The sequence below is a fragment of the Psammomys obesus genome, unplaced genomic scaffold (genome assembly GCF_907164565.1).
Source record: "Psammomys obesus unplaced genomic scaffold, mPsaObe1.curated_primary_1811, whole genome shotgun sequence".
Lineage (NCBI taxonomy): Eukaryota > Metazoa > Chordata > Mammalia > Rodentia > Muridae > Psammomys > Psammomys obesus.
In genome coordinates this window covers 816,035-833,052 of record NW_026596085.1, presented here as the reverse complement: position 1 = coordinate 833,052, position 17,018 = coordinate 816,035, and the positions used below count along the sequence as shown (strand labels likewise).

The following is a 17,018-nucleotide window of genomic DNA, read 5'->3' as shown; positions in this document are numbered from 1 at the left end:
TATCTCTTCCGTGATGTTTCTCTAGGGCCCACCGTCGGCGACCCAGTGCGCCGTCTGTTGGCCGAGGAGCACGGATGCGCCTATGCAGGTGCTCCTTCGCGTCCCCTGGTGGACAAGGCGGCGAGCTGCAGCCCCCGGGCCCCTTCCCGCCTCCGGGCTCCCCTAGCGGGAGGGGCCGAGCGACCGGGGCTGCCCTCCCCGGCCGGCCTCAGCCACGCGAGGGCCCCGACACCAAAGTAACCTTTCCCTCGGACGCCCGTGGGCCCGGGAGGGCCACCCCAGCCGATCTGAATTATCCGTTGTTGCTGTTATTTTTATTTTACTGTTTCCGTGGGTGTTTTGCTTTCAGATACGTAAGGAAACGTAAATGTCACAGGCTCTATGATACTGACTTTTCTGTTTGTTTTGATTTTGGTTTGCTGGGACAGGGTCTCTCCGGGTAGCCCTGGCTGTCCTGGAACTCACAGAGATCCTCCTGCCTCTGCCTCCCGAGTGCCGGGATTACAGGCGTGCTCCGCCTCACCGGGTTTATGATACTGATTTAATCCGAATCGAATTAATAATATGCTTAAGGGGGATTTTTCAAAACACCTAAGAGTGGCAAACAGCCGTTAGTTGGTGCAGTCTGGGGAGGGGAGCCGCGGCGCGCTGACAGGAAAACACAAAGGAGATACTGGCCCGGACCCCGGGCGTCAGGACACAAAACTCCCGACTGTAACCTGGGTCTTCAGATCAGTTTTTCTTCCCGAGTGTTTATTCTCACGTCTGTGTCTGCGTGAACACAGGGCTCGCGCGCGCACGTCCCCGCCGTCCAGAAGGTGTGTGGTGGGGCGGGGGGAGCCGATGGGGCCTACGCGGGAGCAGTCGGCGCGAACCGCCTCTGCGGCCCCCAGGGCGCCCCAACTGCAGCGGCCGCTGGAGACGAAGCGACGGGATGGAAGGCCCCGTAGCCTCCCGCCTGAGAAGGGCCCATCCCCCGTCTACAGTAGCCGGCCGGTTCCCGCATCTCTGCAGGGAGCCGGGAGCGGGGCACGGTCTATCTCAGGGCAGGGAGCCAGGCGCTGGACTGTCAGCTGAAGCCGAGGTCCGAGGTTCGGGCCGCGCGGAGTCAGGGCAGCCGGAGTCGGAGCGCTCGGCTCTCCTCGGAGCGCGCGCTCGGCTCTCCTCGGAGCGGGGCGGGGCGGGACGCGCAGGGGGCGGGGCCACGCTCACTCCCTGCTGCGACTGGCGGGCCTGTGGGGGGCGGGGCTTCCGGCGGCAGTACACTCGGCGTCAACGACGCAGAGCGGACGGTCGTCACGTGACACGGAAGTGACTCCGAACAGGAAGAGGACGAAAAAAATAACCGTCCGCGACGCCGAGTGGAAGCGGACCCGCAGCCACCATGAACAGCAAAGGCAAGGCCGGGGAGCGGCGGCGACCGTCGGGGAGGCGGGCTGCTTCGGGGCGAGCGGGTCCGGGGGCGACGGGCTCGGGGCGGGCGGGGCGGCTCTCCTGAGCGCGCCGGGGAGCGCAGCGGAATCTGACGTGGCCGCCCGCTTCCTCCCCCCACCGCAGCCGCTCGGCCCTCCCGGGCCCCAGAAGCTCTGTGGCGCAGTTTGGAGCCGCGATCTCCGGTGTGTGTGTGAGTGTGTGAGTGTGTGAAGTGGGGGGGCTTGTCGGTGACGGCCACCCGCTGGAGCGAATGGGGCGCTAGAGCAGGGATTTGGGTAGGCCAATGGGGGGCCGGCAGAGGCGGGGCCCCGCGCTTCGGAACAACAGGCCTCGGCGGAGCTTAACCAGTGAGGTGCCGGCTCTGCCGCCGGGTCCGGGCCTGCGGGGGTTCCGTTTGCGCCTCCCCTGGCCTTTTCGCGCTTCCTCCTCAGGGCCCGGATTCCTAACCGTCCCTCTGCTTGCGCTAATGCTTGTCCGAACACGATCTCTTTTACACCCCACCCGCCGTCCTTCTTATGGTTAACTTGCATTCACTCACTCCTTTTTGGAAGTCGACCTTGACTAGGAGCCCGTGAGGTAAATACTCAGTGGCGTGGGTTCCACGGAGTCTGGACTGCTTACAGCCCAGCCCGCAGGGCATAACGCAGAAGTGTCCCCTAAGACCCCAGCGGACCAGAACCTCAGGAGCGGGTCCCCAGGCCTGCCCTCTGTTGGGGAGGGAACATGGCCAAGTTACACTTGACTCCCCATCAGGATGCTAGTGGGAACAGCGGCTTCTGCCCTGCCAGAATGCAGCACCTTCCGTTGGGAGGATGCAGAGGCATCTTGGCTCCAGAACATTGGGCCCTGTATGGCAATCTCGCTGCAAGTCCCCTGCTTGCTCCCGCCGAGTTGGCCACCCTGTGCACCCTGCCCCATCTTTTGGTTCTGTTTACAGATTTGCTGTCAATAGTTCCTGTGTGTGTGTGTGTGTCTGTGTATGTGAACGTGAGTGCAAGTGCCCACAAAGGGGAAGCTACACTGAAAGGAGGTTGTGTCAGACATGGGTCCTAGGGACAGAACTTGGGTCCTCGGGAAGAGCAGCTCCTCGCCTGTGACCCCGAAGCCATCCCTCCTGTGTGGCACCCCCTAATTTAATAGGCAGCACCCCTTCTCCCGCTTTTGTCTTCCAGGGCAGTATCCAACACAGCCTACCTACCCAGTGCAACCTCCTGGGAATCCAGTGTACCCGCAGCCCTTACACCTTCCCCAGGCTCCGCCCTACACTGATGCTCCCCCGGCATACTCAGAGGTACTGCCCCGCAGACCTATAGTTGAGGACACGTTTGGACCCCATGTTCAGTCTCCAAATCTGACTGCACCATCAGGACTTAGGCTCTAAAGCATGAGTGGATGGTGACCACTGGAGTTGAGAGCATTGTCTGAGGGTGTTGACAGCTGCTGAGGTGGGCGGAGTTTGGGCCCCTTGAGCCCACCTAGTAGTTGCTGTGGAAGCAGATGACCCAGAATGTTGTGTGTCAGTGACTGTAATGAAGTGTGTAATCTGCACACATGAAGAACTAAGAGTGGACTCATGAGCCAGTGCTAGTCCTAGCACTTGGGAGGCTGAGGCAGGAGGATCCTGAGTTCAAGGTTGTCTTGGGCTATAGAACCAAACCCTGTCTCCAAAACCAGACAAGGGGCTGGTGAACAAAGCTGATTTGGTAGACGATTTCTTGGCATGTACGGAGTCCTAGATTTGACCCTCAGCACCATGGGAACTGGGTTTGGTGCCACAGGCTTATAATTTCACCAGTCAAGAGAGAAGGCATGAAGATCAGGAGTTCAAGTTCATCGCTTTATGTAGTTGAGCTACAGGAGATGGCTTCCATAAGACTCACAGAGGTTTCAAAGTGGGTGTCACAAAATAACGCTTTGTCTTCTCTGCTTCTTTTAGCTCTATCGTCCAAGCTTTGTTCACCCCGGGGCTGCCACAGTTCCCACCATGTCAGCTGCATTTCCTGGCGCGTCTCTGTACCTGCCTGTGGCCCAGTCTGTGGCTGTAGGGCCTTTGGGCTCCACAATCCCCATGGCTTATTACCCAGTTGGTCCCATCTACCCTCCGGGCTCTGCAGTGCTGGTGGAAGGAGGCTACGATGCAGGGGCCAGGTTTGGAGCTGGTGCGAGCGCTGGCAGCATCCCTGTGAGTACGCCTAACCGCAGCTCAGCCCTGTGTACTCAGACGTCCTGAAAGGACACTACTGTCCCGTCCCAGGACAGTAGTGGTCAGTGTCAGCCCAGCTGTTGGTCTCCTGCAAGCAGATGTGGCTGAAACTGCTAGCCAGCCGCCAGGCGGTGGTGCACACCTTTAATCCTAGCACTCTGGTAGAGGCAGGCAGATCTCTGAGTTTGAGGTCAGCTAGAGCTACACAGAGAAACCCTGTCTTGAAAACCCTCCAAAAAGAAAAGTACAAAACCCTGCTAACTGCTAGCTCCTTTTCAGGGGCAGTCTAGGGGTGTTCCTTGTTGAGCCCATAAGCACCTAAGATTGGCCATGTCGGTGAGATGTGCTAGGAGCCCCGGTGATGTGCAGAATGCATTGTCCCCAGCAAGTGGCTTTCAGTGGTCAGCTGCGCCTGCTTAGGCCTCCAGTGTGTGGCTTTGTGGCCCACATGGTTCCAGAGGGAGCTGGGAATGGCTTCATTGACTTGAACGCTGCAGTCGCTGGGGGCGTGGCCCGTGGCAGAACAGAAGTGCAGCTTGTACAGAGGGCTGTCCCTCTGCCTAGGAAATAAAACCCCACGTGGGGTCCTCTGGGCTAGGAGTGACTCTCCCCTGAGCAGGATGGGGCGCGGCACTCACAGGCAGTCTTCCTGGACTGTCCAGAACTGAAGCTGTTACAGAATTAGCTCCTTGGAATGCTGGCTGCTTGGTGTGGTGGCACGGGCTCCCTGTGAGTGACTATCAGCCTGGGTACATAGCAAGAACCGAGCAAGTCAAGGTTACACGGTGAGATGCTGGTCATGCCACCCTGCTCCCTGCAGAGCGGAAGTTAGAGTTGGCGCAGTGCCCCTGCCTCCTGTGTTCCTTCCCTGTGCCCACAGTGCCTGTCCTTTCCTTCCAGCCTCCACCTCCGGGATGCCCTCCCAACGCTGCTCAGCTCGCAGTCATGCAGGGGGCCAACGTCCTCGTAACTCAGCGCAAGGGGAACTTCTTCATGGGCGGCTCAGATGGTGGCTACACCATCTGGTGAGGAGCCGGGGCCACTGCTGTACCGGGAAAGACATCACATACCTTCAGCACTTCTCACAATGTAACTGCTTTAGTCATTTTAACCTGAAGCTGCAGTTTAGACACATGTTTGGGGGTGTCTTTCTGGTGTCCAAACTTTGAGGCACTTTTCAAATTTAATAAGGAACCATGTAAGGGTAGCAGCCCCTCCCTAAAGCACTCTGAGGTAGGGAGGTATCCATTCTTGAAATGAATGTGCGTGGAGCAGCCCCAGGGCTCTTCCCTAATTCCTCTGCAGTGACCATGCTGGTCTTTGCTTCTAGTAAGAAAACATCAAATTAGGTTTGGAGGGAACTTTGATCTTCCTAAGAATTAAAGTTGCCAAATTATTCCGATTGGTCTTTAATCTCCTTTAAGTCTTTGATTTATATTATTTGTTAAATGAAATGCATTAGCTGTCTGCCTTCTCCTTTCCATCCTCCCCTCCCCCAATCAGTGGTGCAGGACAGAAAGCCAGTCAGACTCAGCCCTTCTCTCCTTGCACCTGTCCTACTCGCCATTTTTTAGTGTCTTTCATAAGGATCCTCTGAAGCCCCGTGTGCCCCGAGAATGGACCCCCATTTCTTCGGGCTCTGTGTATCTCCAGGCAAGGTGAAGGGTACCTGCTGGACCCACCTTGTAAACTGTCTCTGTATCACCAGGAACCCAGCCCTGCTGTGGTGCCTCAACTTAAACAGCTCTCAGTGCACACTGTCCCAGAAAAGCTTCTGGCGGGCAGGGAAGATGCGTATCAGAAGCTTGGCTGGCAGTAAAGCCAGGTCGAGGGAGTTTCAGATCAAAACCCAGTTACTATTTCCTGAGTCTCCTGCAGCCTCTCGGTCCAGGAGTTTCCTGAGGTGGGTCAGTAGGTCGTGTGAACGCCTCACAATGGAATGACTTGAGTCCAGTGAGACCTCATTAGGATGACTATTTCAGGGATCCTTAGTGTTGTGATTTGTTTTCTGAGATTGGATTTTATTTTATCTGATACTTCAGCTCATCTAAAGCTTGTGTTCTGTACATGTGGTGTTTGACTGTGCCATTGACTTACGGAAGTTCAGCGTCGTATGTCTCTCTACACTGTGGTGCACTTAACTTGTGGATTTTTTATACTAAAAATGTAGAATAAAGACTATTTTGAAGATTTGAATAAAGTGATGAAGTTGCATTAACCTCACGCAGGCATTCTTTACTTGCATGTGCTGAGGTGGCACCCTGTGCCAGCCTTTCTCCCCACCCCAGAGGCCAGCCAGGTGCTCCTGCTGCTCTGCCTCTAACCTCTCATTCGGTTGCAAAACGAATGCAGGTATGCTAGGCTTCGCTGCCCTCGGGAGTGCACTAGAGCTGACTGGATTCAGAGCATAGACTTAGAAATGAAAGAGTGATGCTGGCCGTGGTGGCACACACGCTGGGAAGCCCAGCACTCAGGAGGCAGAGGAAGGTGGATCTGAGTTTGAGGCCAGCCTGGTCTACAGAGTGAGCCTAGGACAGCCATTGCTACACAGAGAACCCTGCCCCGAGCTTACTGCTGGCACAGTTTTTCCTGGCTCCCTCTGTATATACACAGGGATCTGGGGAGTTGTGGCCCTTGCCAGGATTAAAGTCAGACACACTTATTTCTAATGTTTGTTTCTGGTGATGCCTGTCTGATACAAACCTCCTGGGTCCTTGTTTCAAACGCCTAAATCATTCTGGGAACTTGTAGAACTTTTCCCATGAGTTCTCCCTGAGAGACAACATGTGCAGGTGAGTTAAATAAGCAAGAGAAAATGCTGCAAAAAAGCTAAAGCAAAACAAGTCTAGTCCTGGTAACTGCAGAGGTGACTTTTGTAATGTTTAATCTGGATAAGAACGGCACGTTCAAGGGGGTTGGGGCATGGCAGGGCTCAGCAAACAGAGGAGGTATAGTCGCCTTCCTGTGGCACCCAGCCTCCAGGAAGCCACGGATAGCTACACTTGAGGCTCTCACTGGGCAGCCAGGTTGGGGACGAGGGTGGGCCAGCCTGTGGCCTCCCTCACATCTGCCCCTTCCAACACAAGCATGGCCCCACTTTGTTGGCTGGCTGTGAGCACTGTCCTTACCAAGGCCCAGCTCTACTGTCCATTGTGAGCAGCTTTGTCCATGTCCCTGGACCCTGGAGTTGGTGATGCTGGTATTGGGGGCCACGTCCTGGGAGGCAAGCAGATTTGCCCATGTCACTCAGCGCCACTCATGGCTTCAGGGCGGTTGTTCTCTAACTGCAGCATCAGTGCTGGGATTAGATGAAGTACTCCTCCTTCTCCCTGCCCTTGGCTGAGTCACTCTCCATCTGGAGGACGGCGCCGGGCTCCCCTTCTGCGGGCTCGTAGGTGACGTAGCTGCCCTTGTTCTTGTACAGGTAGAAGAAGATCAAGGTCACCACTGAGAGCAGGGTGAGGAATACCACGGTGATGACAACTTGGAAAGAGGGAGACGAGTTTCAGTACCTCATGGGGCCACCCGGATTGAGCCATTACATCCTAGCCGGGTCTCCCTCAAACCTAGTTCCCCAGGAACGCTATTGCTATCCAGGGCTCTTGGGACTTGGCTACAGACACACTGACAGAATTCACCTCCCACCCCCAACCAGTTCCTGATGAGCATGCTAGACACCAGGAGGCAAAGAAATAGCTTATGCCAACAAGAAGGGTGTTTTAAGCACATGGCTTCCTACGAGGGTTCTCTGGTTGTCCCTGCTCCTCGCCCACTCAGCCAACCACATGTCCCCACCTCCCCACCCACAGGCCAGCCTGAGCATCCACAGGCACCCGTGCCTGGCTACGGTCACTCCCAGCCTCTGCATGCCAGAAAGAACCCAGTTACAGAGAGGGTCTCTGGTGTGGCTTTCCTTATTCGGGGAAAAATCTTCTCATCACACTGGGCTCCAGGCTGTCTCTGAGGCCACAGGCCCGTGGGACTGGTATACTAGGTTTGCTACCTGCAATGAGCGCTGTGCTGGCCTCTTCAGCTTGTGGGGACAGGGTCTCAGGGGCATGAAAAGCTGGCGTGGTCATCAATTCTGGGACGTTGAGGAAAGGAGAAGAGGAACAGGTGAATCCTTTGTCCGACATACATCACTTCACCTTCCCTGTTCCAAAGTTCACTACCTAGTCCTGGAGAGATGCTCAGGAGCACCAACTGCTCTGCCTCAGGCCCCAGGTTCTATTCCCAGCACCCACATGGTGGCTCCTCATCTAACTGCAGCTCCAGAGGGTCTGATGTCCTAGCCTCTGTGGCCACCAGGCACCCACGTACTACACAAATGCAGGCAAAACAATCACATACATGAAATAGAGATTAAAATGCTCAGCAGTGTCTACAGTACTCCAAACACAAAATCCTAGAAAACAGACATGAAAACTATTTTCCAAAAGAAAACATTTTGATGAATTTCTCTCTGCCCAATACAATGGTTAAAAACGGGCTTGGGCCAGGCCTAGAGATGCATGCCTTTATTTAATCCCACTCTACATCGGGAGTTCCAGGACAACCAGAGCTACACAGCCAGACCCTGTCCTGAAACTCAACCCAAACCAACCACTCAACAAACAAAACCCCATTAATTAATTAATTAATTAATTAGGGTCTTTTGGTTTGGAATGGTGGTGCATGCCATTAAGCCCAGCACCCAGGAAACAGGCAGATTTCAGAGTCCCAGGCCAGCCAGGGCTGAGTGAGGCCCCGCCTTAACACTAGAGGAGAGGGGTTAGTTTGTGCTAGGTGGTGGCAAATGCCTGAAACCCTGGCATTCAGGGCTGAGAAAGACCATGAAGGTGGTCCTTTGCTATGCGGAGTCCCAGGCCAGCCTGGGCTGCAGGGGACATCCTATAGCAAGTGAAGACCAAAAGAAAGCATCCGGCTGGTGAGCCTGGACCGGCTGACGGCAGATGCGGTCTCTGTCCTTTACCAGGTCTCTGCCAGCAGGCGTCGCCTCAGATGCTGGCGGGAGCTCAGCACCTAGTTTCCAGGGCTGTGACAGCGACGCAGGACAGAGCCCTCTAAGGCTGGCATCAAATGCTGGGTGTGCTTCGTATGTAGCTATTGCGCGCTGTCTCATGCATCTTGTGCCTTTCAGTGTTCTACACGCTCTTTAATCTTTGGTGTGGGGTGTGCACGTCTGTGTGTGTGCGCACTTGTGACTTTTGGTCCATGCGCACTGTGCTGCCCTGTTAGAAGTCAGTTCTGGGGAGCCCGAGTGAAACTACTAGCACTGTGGCCCACCCGCTCTGTCAGGAGCTGTGCCAGGCGCACAGCAGAGTGCAAACGGCCCCTGCTTCACAGCGCTCACACCCCATCACACCTCTGGACACACCCCAGGTTCAGAAGAGCAGCAGAGGGGACTGATGGGGTACTCCTGCCAGGGGTGACTTCCACGGAAGCCATACTTGACTGGTTCCAGGACTTGAACTGGAAAGGGCTATTCTCGGCAGAGCAGCAGAGGAACTCGCCGTGGGCGCAGGATTCTTGTTGAGTGTGTGATATGGCTGCACACAGGTGAAGTGACATCAGTTGTTTGAATGTTAAAGGGCCTTGTGAACTGCCCTTTGGTCCCATAACAGAAAAGCAGAGAAAAGCAGAGATGAGCTGCCTTGGAAGCTTGCAGGTCTCAAGGCCAGGCCCAGCCCTTCTTCATGTTTTAGAGGGAGAGGCAGGGTAGGGAGGACAGGGTGGGAGGGATTGGGTGGGATAGGCTGAAACATGGTTTGGAATTCACTATGTGGACCAGGCTGACCTTGAACTCACAGAGCTGCCCCTGCCCCTGCCTCCTGAGTGCTGGGATTACAGGTCAAGTTATTATAATAACTTGAGGGATTTGACGCTCTCCTGCCTCGGGATCGAGGAGCTTGAACTCAGGTCATTAGGCAGCAAATGCCCAGTCACCTGATGGCCCATTCACACCTGCTCTTCACGTGAATTATTAAACCAACCTTGCAGGGCTAGTGTGTGAATTAAGTGAGCAAGCACCCAAAGAGCTGGAATCTGTGCGCTCGGGTGCGTGTGTTCGTGCATGCGTGCGTGCGTGTGTACACATATGTTGAATGTGTACATCTCCGCAATGCTGCTCTTGCAGAGACCTGGATTTGGTTCTTAGCACTCATGATGGATGGCTCACAACCTCCTGCAACTCCAGCTCCTAGGGGACCCGACACTATTTTGGTTCCTACAGACACTCAGAGTGCACACATCACACATGGGTGTGCACATGCACAGAAACATATATGTACATATATGTGTGTGTATGTGTATATGTTAAGCATTACTTAAATGATAAAGGCCAGCAAGATGGCCAGCAGGAAAAAGACTTGCTGTGCAAACCTGGTGAGGTCAAGCCCTGACCCCTGTTAAGTCTACCCCTGCCTCCACTGGAGCACTGTGGCTGTGCGTGTGCTGTGCATGCTGGGAACAAACCACCAACTAAGGGCGTGCACACCCAGCCTTAGGTTCTTAAAGTTTTTGGTTTACACAGAGACAGGGTTTCTCTGTGTAGCCCTGGCTGCCCTAGAACTCACTCTGCAGACCAGGCTGGTCTCGAACTCAGATCTGCCTGTCTCTGCCTACAAAGTAAGTTCCAGGACAGCCAGGGCTGTTACACAAACAGGAAACAAAAATCCCAAAGAAACACACACACAAGTGAAGCAGCAGTGCTCACCTTTGAGAGGCAGAGGCCGCAGGATCCCCAAGAGTTCAAGGCCAGGCTGATCTACCTAGCCAAGGCTGAGTAGAGAGACCAGTCTCAACCAAGCAAACAAGACAAGCCCAGAGAAGTGAAAGCCGTAAACCGAGGAAGCGCCCAGCCCAGAGGATAGCTGAAGGGACGACCAGGCCTCAAGGTCAGAGGCCAGTCAACATTTTTACCAGATTTATTTGCAGTCTGATTATAAAGAAGTGTTAATGGTCTGTCCTGCTCCTGGTGCCTGCTCTACCCATTCCTGTTTTTCCTGTAAGTCCTCTTATTTTCAGTGTGACTTCAAAACATGAGTCATTTACAAAAAATGCACACCAGGCTCTGTAGCAGAAGCGCCCAGGTTAGAGGCTGCCTTGACACTCAGGAAACCCAAGCAGCGCAGGGCAGGGCCACTGGCAAATTACAAAGACAATCTCCAAAGCCTTATGCTTGGAAAAGGAAGGAGTGTTGGGCTTGAGGCGTATGTAGACTTGGAGGTCTCAGGCTAGAGAGAGAGAGAGCAGGTCCCTCAAGGCGGGCTGTCTGTCTCCAAATACAGAATGGGTATTTTTTTTTTTTTTCATTAGGGAGCAGCAGGAATCAGGAGGATGTGCGGAAGTGAGAGAAGAGAAGCTGAGCTGGGCGTGGTGCCACACAGGACACTAATTCCAGCAATGGGAGGAGGACTTTGAGTGGTTTGAGGCCAGTGTGGCTACATAATGAGACCTTGTCTCCAGACCAGGAAGAGGAGAAAGGAGGTGGCCCAGGACGCACAAACACAAAAGGAGCGGATGGATGGCAGCCAGAGGCGCTTACAGGACTAGCCACTGAGATCTCCCTGACAGGGCTCTAAGAGGCTGGCTAGAGGCAGAAGGCTACTGGGTGGACAGGCCAGGTAGGGTCAAGTTAGGAGGCCTGCAACCCTGGAGACAGCAAACACTGAGTCAGGACAAAAACCGTACGCGGAAGCTGCTACAGACTTCTTAGATGGCATTCCAGGCTGTGGACAGAAATTAAAAGGTGAAGCCGGGGGTGGTAAGGCCCGATTAGAATCCAGGCTGGGGCAGGCGGATTGCTATGAGCTCAAGGCCAGCTGAGGCTCTGTCTCAACGCCTAGGAATAGTAATACAATAGCCAGGAGCAGTGTTGCTTGCCTTTAACCCCGGAACTGAGGAGGCAGCAGAGCCACACAGCCAGACCCTTCCTCAATAAATAAACAAATAAAAAGTTAAAAGTTAATTCAGTAAGTACTGAGTGTGTTCTCCGTGCTAGGTGCTGGTCACAGACCAGTGAACAGTGAACAAGACAGGCAGGTTACCTAAACTCCACTACAGGGCCAGCGAGTCGCCGCCTCGGTGGAGCTTGCTCTGCACGGCATGCAAAACAAGGTAGGAGAACCGACTCCACAAAGTTGTCCTCTGACCTTCACAGGTGTGACACACACACACACACACACACACACACACACACACCACACACAATTAAAAATTTCAAAAGTGAAAACAACACAAATCTACTGCCATCCCAGTAAGTGCTCAGAAGCCTGAGGCAGGGGCCCTCAAAACCAGCCTGGGCTACAGAGTAAACCTGTTCTGAAAAACAAAGACAAGTCAGATCACAACAAAAACCCCAGACCCCCACCTTCACAGCTGTCCTAAAATTTAAGCAGAGCTCAGGCATGCAGGCTTGTTTCTGAGTGTCTACCCAGGAAACGAGGGGCTGCGGTCAGCGGACGCTTGCAGCACAGCTGCTTCCGAGTTGGGAGGAAGCAGCCTCAGTGCCCATCAGCAGGCAATGTGTAAACAAAATGCAGACCTGGAGTTTCGGGAGGTGCTGGAGGGACGGCTCAGGGCTTGGGAGCAGAGAACCAGGGTCTAGTTCCCAGCACAGCACGGTGGCTCACAGCCACCTGTACCTCCAGCTCTGGCTTCTGAAGGCACACATACACGTAAAACAAAAACAAAAGAGGGGAGGAAGGAAATAATGACCCAGGAGCCAGGCACACAGGACAAAATGTCGTAGGCGAGGCAAGGCACATATTTTAATCCCAGCCTCAGGAGGCAGAGGAAGCTCAGAGATTGAGGCCAGCCTGGTCTACACAGAGTCCAGGGCAGCCAGGGCTGTACACTGAGTCCCTACCTGTTTTAAAAAACAAAATAGCCTATGCCTGCATTGATATGGACTATTGGTGACACAAAGTAATCAAATGCAAGCTGTAGAGAGACAGAACATTTAACAGGTAGAGATTCCGTTTGGGATGCTGAAAAGTGGTGGTGGCAAGTGTCCTTAAGTGACACAGATTGTGCAGCTGGGAGGGGGCTGAGGACAGACAGCTTGCCCAGTGTATGCACGACTGTGCGCAGTTTCCACACACACAGAGTAATTTATTTTTCAGGAAACAGGGTCTCTCTGCATAACCCTGGCCGTCCTGGACTTACTCTGTAGACCAGGCTGTCCTTGAACTCACAGAGCTCCGCCCCCTCAGTTTTTCCCTGAGAGCTGGCAACACAGGCGTGGGCCACCCTGCCCAGCTCTCACACAGTCCATTTTATTAGGATTTAATCACAGTTTAAAAATCCTCTGCTGGAGTGAGTTTAAAGCCAAGTCTCTGATCGAAAAGCCAGATTGAATGTCAGCTGAGAGAGGTGTTTGAGCTGGAACAGCTGAGTTGAACCAGCCAGCCAGAGCTCAGAAAGGACAAGAAAGGGTGAGCTTATTCAGCAGTAAGTTTCAGAGGCTGAAAACTTCTAGGCCTAGGTTAGAAAGAAAGAAAAAAATTCCCTCAGTGCAGCTAAGCAGAGCAGGCACAGGGTCTGTGCCAAGCTGGTTAGACTGTACTAGCTTCCAGGACTAGGCCTAGGTCAGCAGACTGAGGCTGTAAGCCTCAGAGACGACAGGTTGAATAAAAGTTCACTTTACAGGTGGATGCCTTCAGCAGTTCTTTTCTGAGAACTCTGATTTGCTCAAGATCTCCCCTGAGAGTGAGGAAGGGGCTTAAAGAGATCCAGGGGTCCACATGAGGTTATCCACGGTGGTGTGGCCTTAGGCACCCTGCTGACCTCAGCTGCTTTTGAATGTGCATTGCAAACTGTGGGCTCCTGAGTGCTGGTATTACACGCATGCTCCACCACAACTGGCTGCTTATGACTTCCAAGATGAAAACAGATAACAAGAACAAAGCAATCTAGGTCCAGGAAGCCTGGCACCAGAAGGGGGTACCTGAGCTGCGGGTGCATCCCTGCTTGTGTGGGTTTGCATGAGGAAGGGCCCAAACTCTGATCCCCTGCCACCCTCCCCTTCTCAGCTTCCAAAGACCAGCTGTGCTTCAGGCTTGCCAGGGGCCAGGGGAGAGGGCCTCAAGCTTGAAGGCTCCACCCAGATCCTAACCACTGTGGTTAGGATCAGCTCCCACACCTTTCTTTTTGCTGACCCAGATACCAGCTGATTTCTTTGTGCTTCTTGTCTCCAGGGTAAGGCCAGGGCTCTTATCAGATCCACTGCCACCTGAAGCTGCCAACCTGCTTACTTGCTGTAGACCTGTAGACAGCGGCCACTCCCACAATCCTCCTTTCCTTGGGAAGGCCCTCTGGAACTCTGTCATGTGCTCTGACAGCCCGCTGCATGAAGGAGACCGGGGAAGCAGCAGACCATGACGGAAGGAAAGCAACTTGGGAGTAAGGAGGGCTTGGCACAGGCCATGCACCTGCTCTGCTTAGCTGCACTGAGGGAATTTTTTTCTCTCTTTCTTTTAAACTGGAAAGTTTCCTTAATCACTGAAAATTCTTAACTTCCTCAAACTCAGGTTTTGCTTTGCTAAAATAAGAATAAAACTGGCTCAGTGTGGTGAGAAATAAGTTCAGCAAAAAGTGCAGAGTGGCTGGCACATGTGGGCAGCAGCTGTGAAGAGCCGCTGAGACCAGTGGGTGGCGAGGGGAGGGCTTTACCTGGGGGGTGACCAGGGCCCCCACAGAGGCTTCTACTCTGTCTTAACTGGCATGCAGGGCCAGCACCTAGGTCCACAGTAACCTCAGGGGCCTATGAAAACGTCTTTTAATAGTAATTTTATTTTAACGACTTAAATTTCTTTTAAAATTAAGATAACGAGCTTTTAAATCAAACAATATTAAGGTTGCCATATCAGCTGATTAATTCTCTACTGCAATATCTTTATAAGTACTCATTGTTATAGACACCTTTTTTATTTTTCATCCTTCATCAGTTTTTTGTTTGTTTGTTGAGACAGGGTTTCTCTGTGTAGCCCTGGATGCCCTGGACTTGCTTTGTAGACCAGGCTGGCGGCAACTCGTAGAGATTAGCCTGCCTCTGCCTCCTGAGAGCTGGTTTTAAGGTTGCCCTGCTTATAAGCATTATTACATTAATGCTTTATATACTACCTTATCCCAGTCAGGTTGAAAACACACATCTTTAAATTGTTTCTTTTTTCTGTCTTTAAGCAGAGGGAAGAGCCCAAGACAAAGTGTAAGAGCCTAATGGTCACTGTGGTCCAGCACTCCTGAGGGTCCTTAGGTAATCCTGACGGAACACTGAGCAGGGCGGAGAAGCACAGGCTGGGCCATGCACCCTCCTGCAGAGAGCCCCACTGATCACTAGTCTCCTCTTGTGTGAGGACGTGTGTCTGCTCAGCCCAGCGGGCTGGACACTGTAGCTGTCCTAAAATTCCCCCCCCCCCCCATCACAGCTGAACCAGAAATGCACAACTCAGCAACTTAACAACGCAATCAAAAAGATGGGCAAGGAGCCGTGGACAGGGCGCAGCAGGCGACGGCACCCACCGATAGCCTGTCGACCTCAGGTGGCTTCCGGAACCCACACGGTGGGAGGAGAGAACTGACTCCAGAAAGCTGTCCTCTGACCCCCACACGTGTTACAGCGTGCTCGAGTGTGAGTTGTGGGGGGTGGGGGACATACATGTGCACGCAGAGGCCCAGGTGACCAACAAACACGTGAAAATGTGCTTTGGCATCACTAGCCATTAGGGAGACAAAGTCACAACGAGATACCGTCTCACAGCCACTAAGACCAGAGAGGATGTGGAGAAGCCAGAACCTTTGTGGGTTGTTGGTGGAGAGTTAATATCACAGCCACCATGAAAGAGTGCATAGCGGTTCTTTAATATATATAATATATGATATGTATAATTTGCTGTATGTATACATAATTGACACATAAGAACAGTTCCAGTTCTGGATGTATACCCAACAGGGTTACAGGAAAACAGCAAACAGATATTGACTAAACAAGTTCGCACATATGATGGACTATGACTTAGACTTAAGACGAGGGGCAGGCTACAGCATGGATGACCCTTGAAGCATTGTACTAAGTGAAACAATCAGACAGAAAAGGGCAGAGGCTGAGCCACCTCGCCTCGCCTCATGAAGAGAATTTGCTCCCACCAGTCCTGATGTCTGTCCCTGTCCTCACCAGAGAACTAGAAATCTCCCAAAAGCACCTCACTAGCCCCTGGAGGAACTGCCTGGGATTTGCCTCCCCTGGGTTCTCAGCGACCCCACCCCCCACCCCATCTCCTTCTCAACAAAAATTATCACCCAAAGTGATCGTTCATGCTCATGAACAAAAATGAGACACTGTATCAGAAGACAAAGGAATATAGATCAAGGGGCTGTTCCGCCCACACCCGGCTAGCACACCAGAGAAACCAGTCAGTACGTAAATGTCTGTCAGGGTGCCAGGCCCACCCTGAGCCAAAGGGCAGGCCAGCTCAATTCGGCACCCAAGATTCCCGCCCAGCACACCTCCAGGGAGGACAGAGGTGAATTACAAGGTAGGGTGTCTTTCTGGGGCTCCGGCCACTACCTGGCTCCTAGCACTTTCAAACACACTCCGCACACCTCTTCGTGAAGGATCTTGCCTAGCCCAGGCTGCACTTGAACTTCTGGCCCTCCTGCCTGTACCTCAGGGAGAAGGGACCGCAGGCTCAGGCCATCAAGATGGGTTTCAAGTGGCAACATTCACTCCACACTGGGGACGGAGCCCACATCCCAAACCCTGCCTTTCCCACCTTTCTGTGCTCGGCTGAATGTAAAAATAGCTCCTTTGGGCCGCAAAGAACTTGAGAAGCCCAGGTCAGGTCCAGGCTTGAGGGTAAAAGGACACTTAACGGGGTACAGCCCAGCTGGACCCCGCTTCCTCCCGGGGCCTTTCCCCGTGTGGGGGAGCGGGGTCTTCCCGGGCACACCGACTTCCAAGGCTGGCTCAGGGGTGTGGGGTGTGGAACAGCTCTCCTAGTCCCTGGGTCCCGCGCCTACCTGCAGGAGAGGGCGTAGCCGGCATGCTGGCCATGCTGCTGGGGCCGGAGTCTCTAGGGTCGGGTCTGCGGGAAGGACAGAGAGGGACGCGGCCGCTGAGCTCCCGGGAGAGCCTTTGGCGCCAGGTTTCCCGGAGTCCCTCCCCCTGGAAGTGTCCCCGCTCTTCCGCTTGCTTCTCCGGAGGCTCTAAGCAGCGCCCAGGAGCGGCTCCCTCCGCGAGAGCGGGACGGGCGTGCCAGGGATGCGGCCCGCGGGCCCCCTCTCCCCGGGGCTGGGGGAGCGAGGCAGCGGGGGGCAGCCGGGCGGCCCGGCTGCGGATGGCGCGAGGGGGCCCGCGGGCACCCGCGAGCCCCGGCCGTCG

At 54.0% G+C, this 17,018-nt stretch overlaps 2 protein-coding genes across 2 annotated transcripts; one reads left to right on the top strand and one right to left on the bottom strand.

The window, feature by feature from the left end:
- Positions 1-1,264: 1,264 nt before the first annotated feature.
- Dazap2 (DAZ associated protein 2) lies at positions 1,265-5,860 on the top strand. Its single transcript, XM_055627089.1, has 4 exons — positions 1,265-1,397; positions 2,607-2,725; positions 3,371-3,616; positions 4,538-5,860. Exons 1-4 carry the CDS (start codon positions 1,385-1,387, stop codon positions 4,664-4,666), a joined length of 507 nt encoding a protein of 168 aa, XP_055483064.1. The 5' UTR covers positions 1,265-1,384; the 3' UTR covers positions 4,667-5,860.
- A 644-nt stretch (positions 5,861-6,504) lies between these two features.
- Positions 6,505-16,936, bottom strand: Smagp (small cell adhesion glycoprotein). Its single transcript, XM_055627090.1, has 3 exons — positions 16,658-16,936; positions 7,641-7,721; positions 6,505-7,120 (listed from the first exon to the last, which is right to left on the bottom strand). Exons 1-3 carry the CDS (start codon positions 16,689-16,691, stop codon positions 6,942-6,944), a joined length of 294 nt encoding a protein of 97 aa, XP_055483065.1. The 5' UTR covers positions 16,692-16,936; the 3' UTR covers positions 6,505-6,941.
- Positions 16,937-17,018: the final 82 nt, after the last annotated feature.

Bases quoted from the DNA above. Each gene is read 5' to 3' on its own strand.
- Dazap2 (XM_055627089.1), top strand. The intron at 2,726-3,370 runs GTACTGCCCCGC...TGCTTCTTTTAG, and splicing joins CTCCCCCGGCATACTCAGAG to CTCTATCGTCCAAGCTTTGT. The intron at 3,617-4,537 runs GTGAGTACGCCT...CTTTCCTTCCAG, and splicing joins CGAGCGCTGGCAGCATCCCT to CCTCCACCTCCGGGATGCCC.
- Smagp (XM_055627090.1), bottom strand. From the start codon at position 16,691: ATGGCCAGCATGCCGGCTACGCCCTCTCCTGCAG. The intron at 7,722-16,657 runs GTAGGCGCGGGA...TCAACGTCCCAG, and splicing joins GGCTACGCCCTCTCCTGCAG to AATTGATGACCACGCCAGCT. The intron at 7,121-7,640 runs GTAGCAAACCTA...CCTCTTTCCAAG, and splicing joins CAGCACAGCGCTCATTGCAG to TTGTCATCACCGTGGTATTC.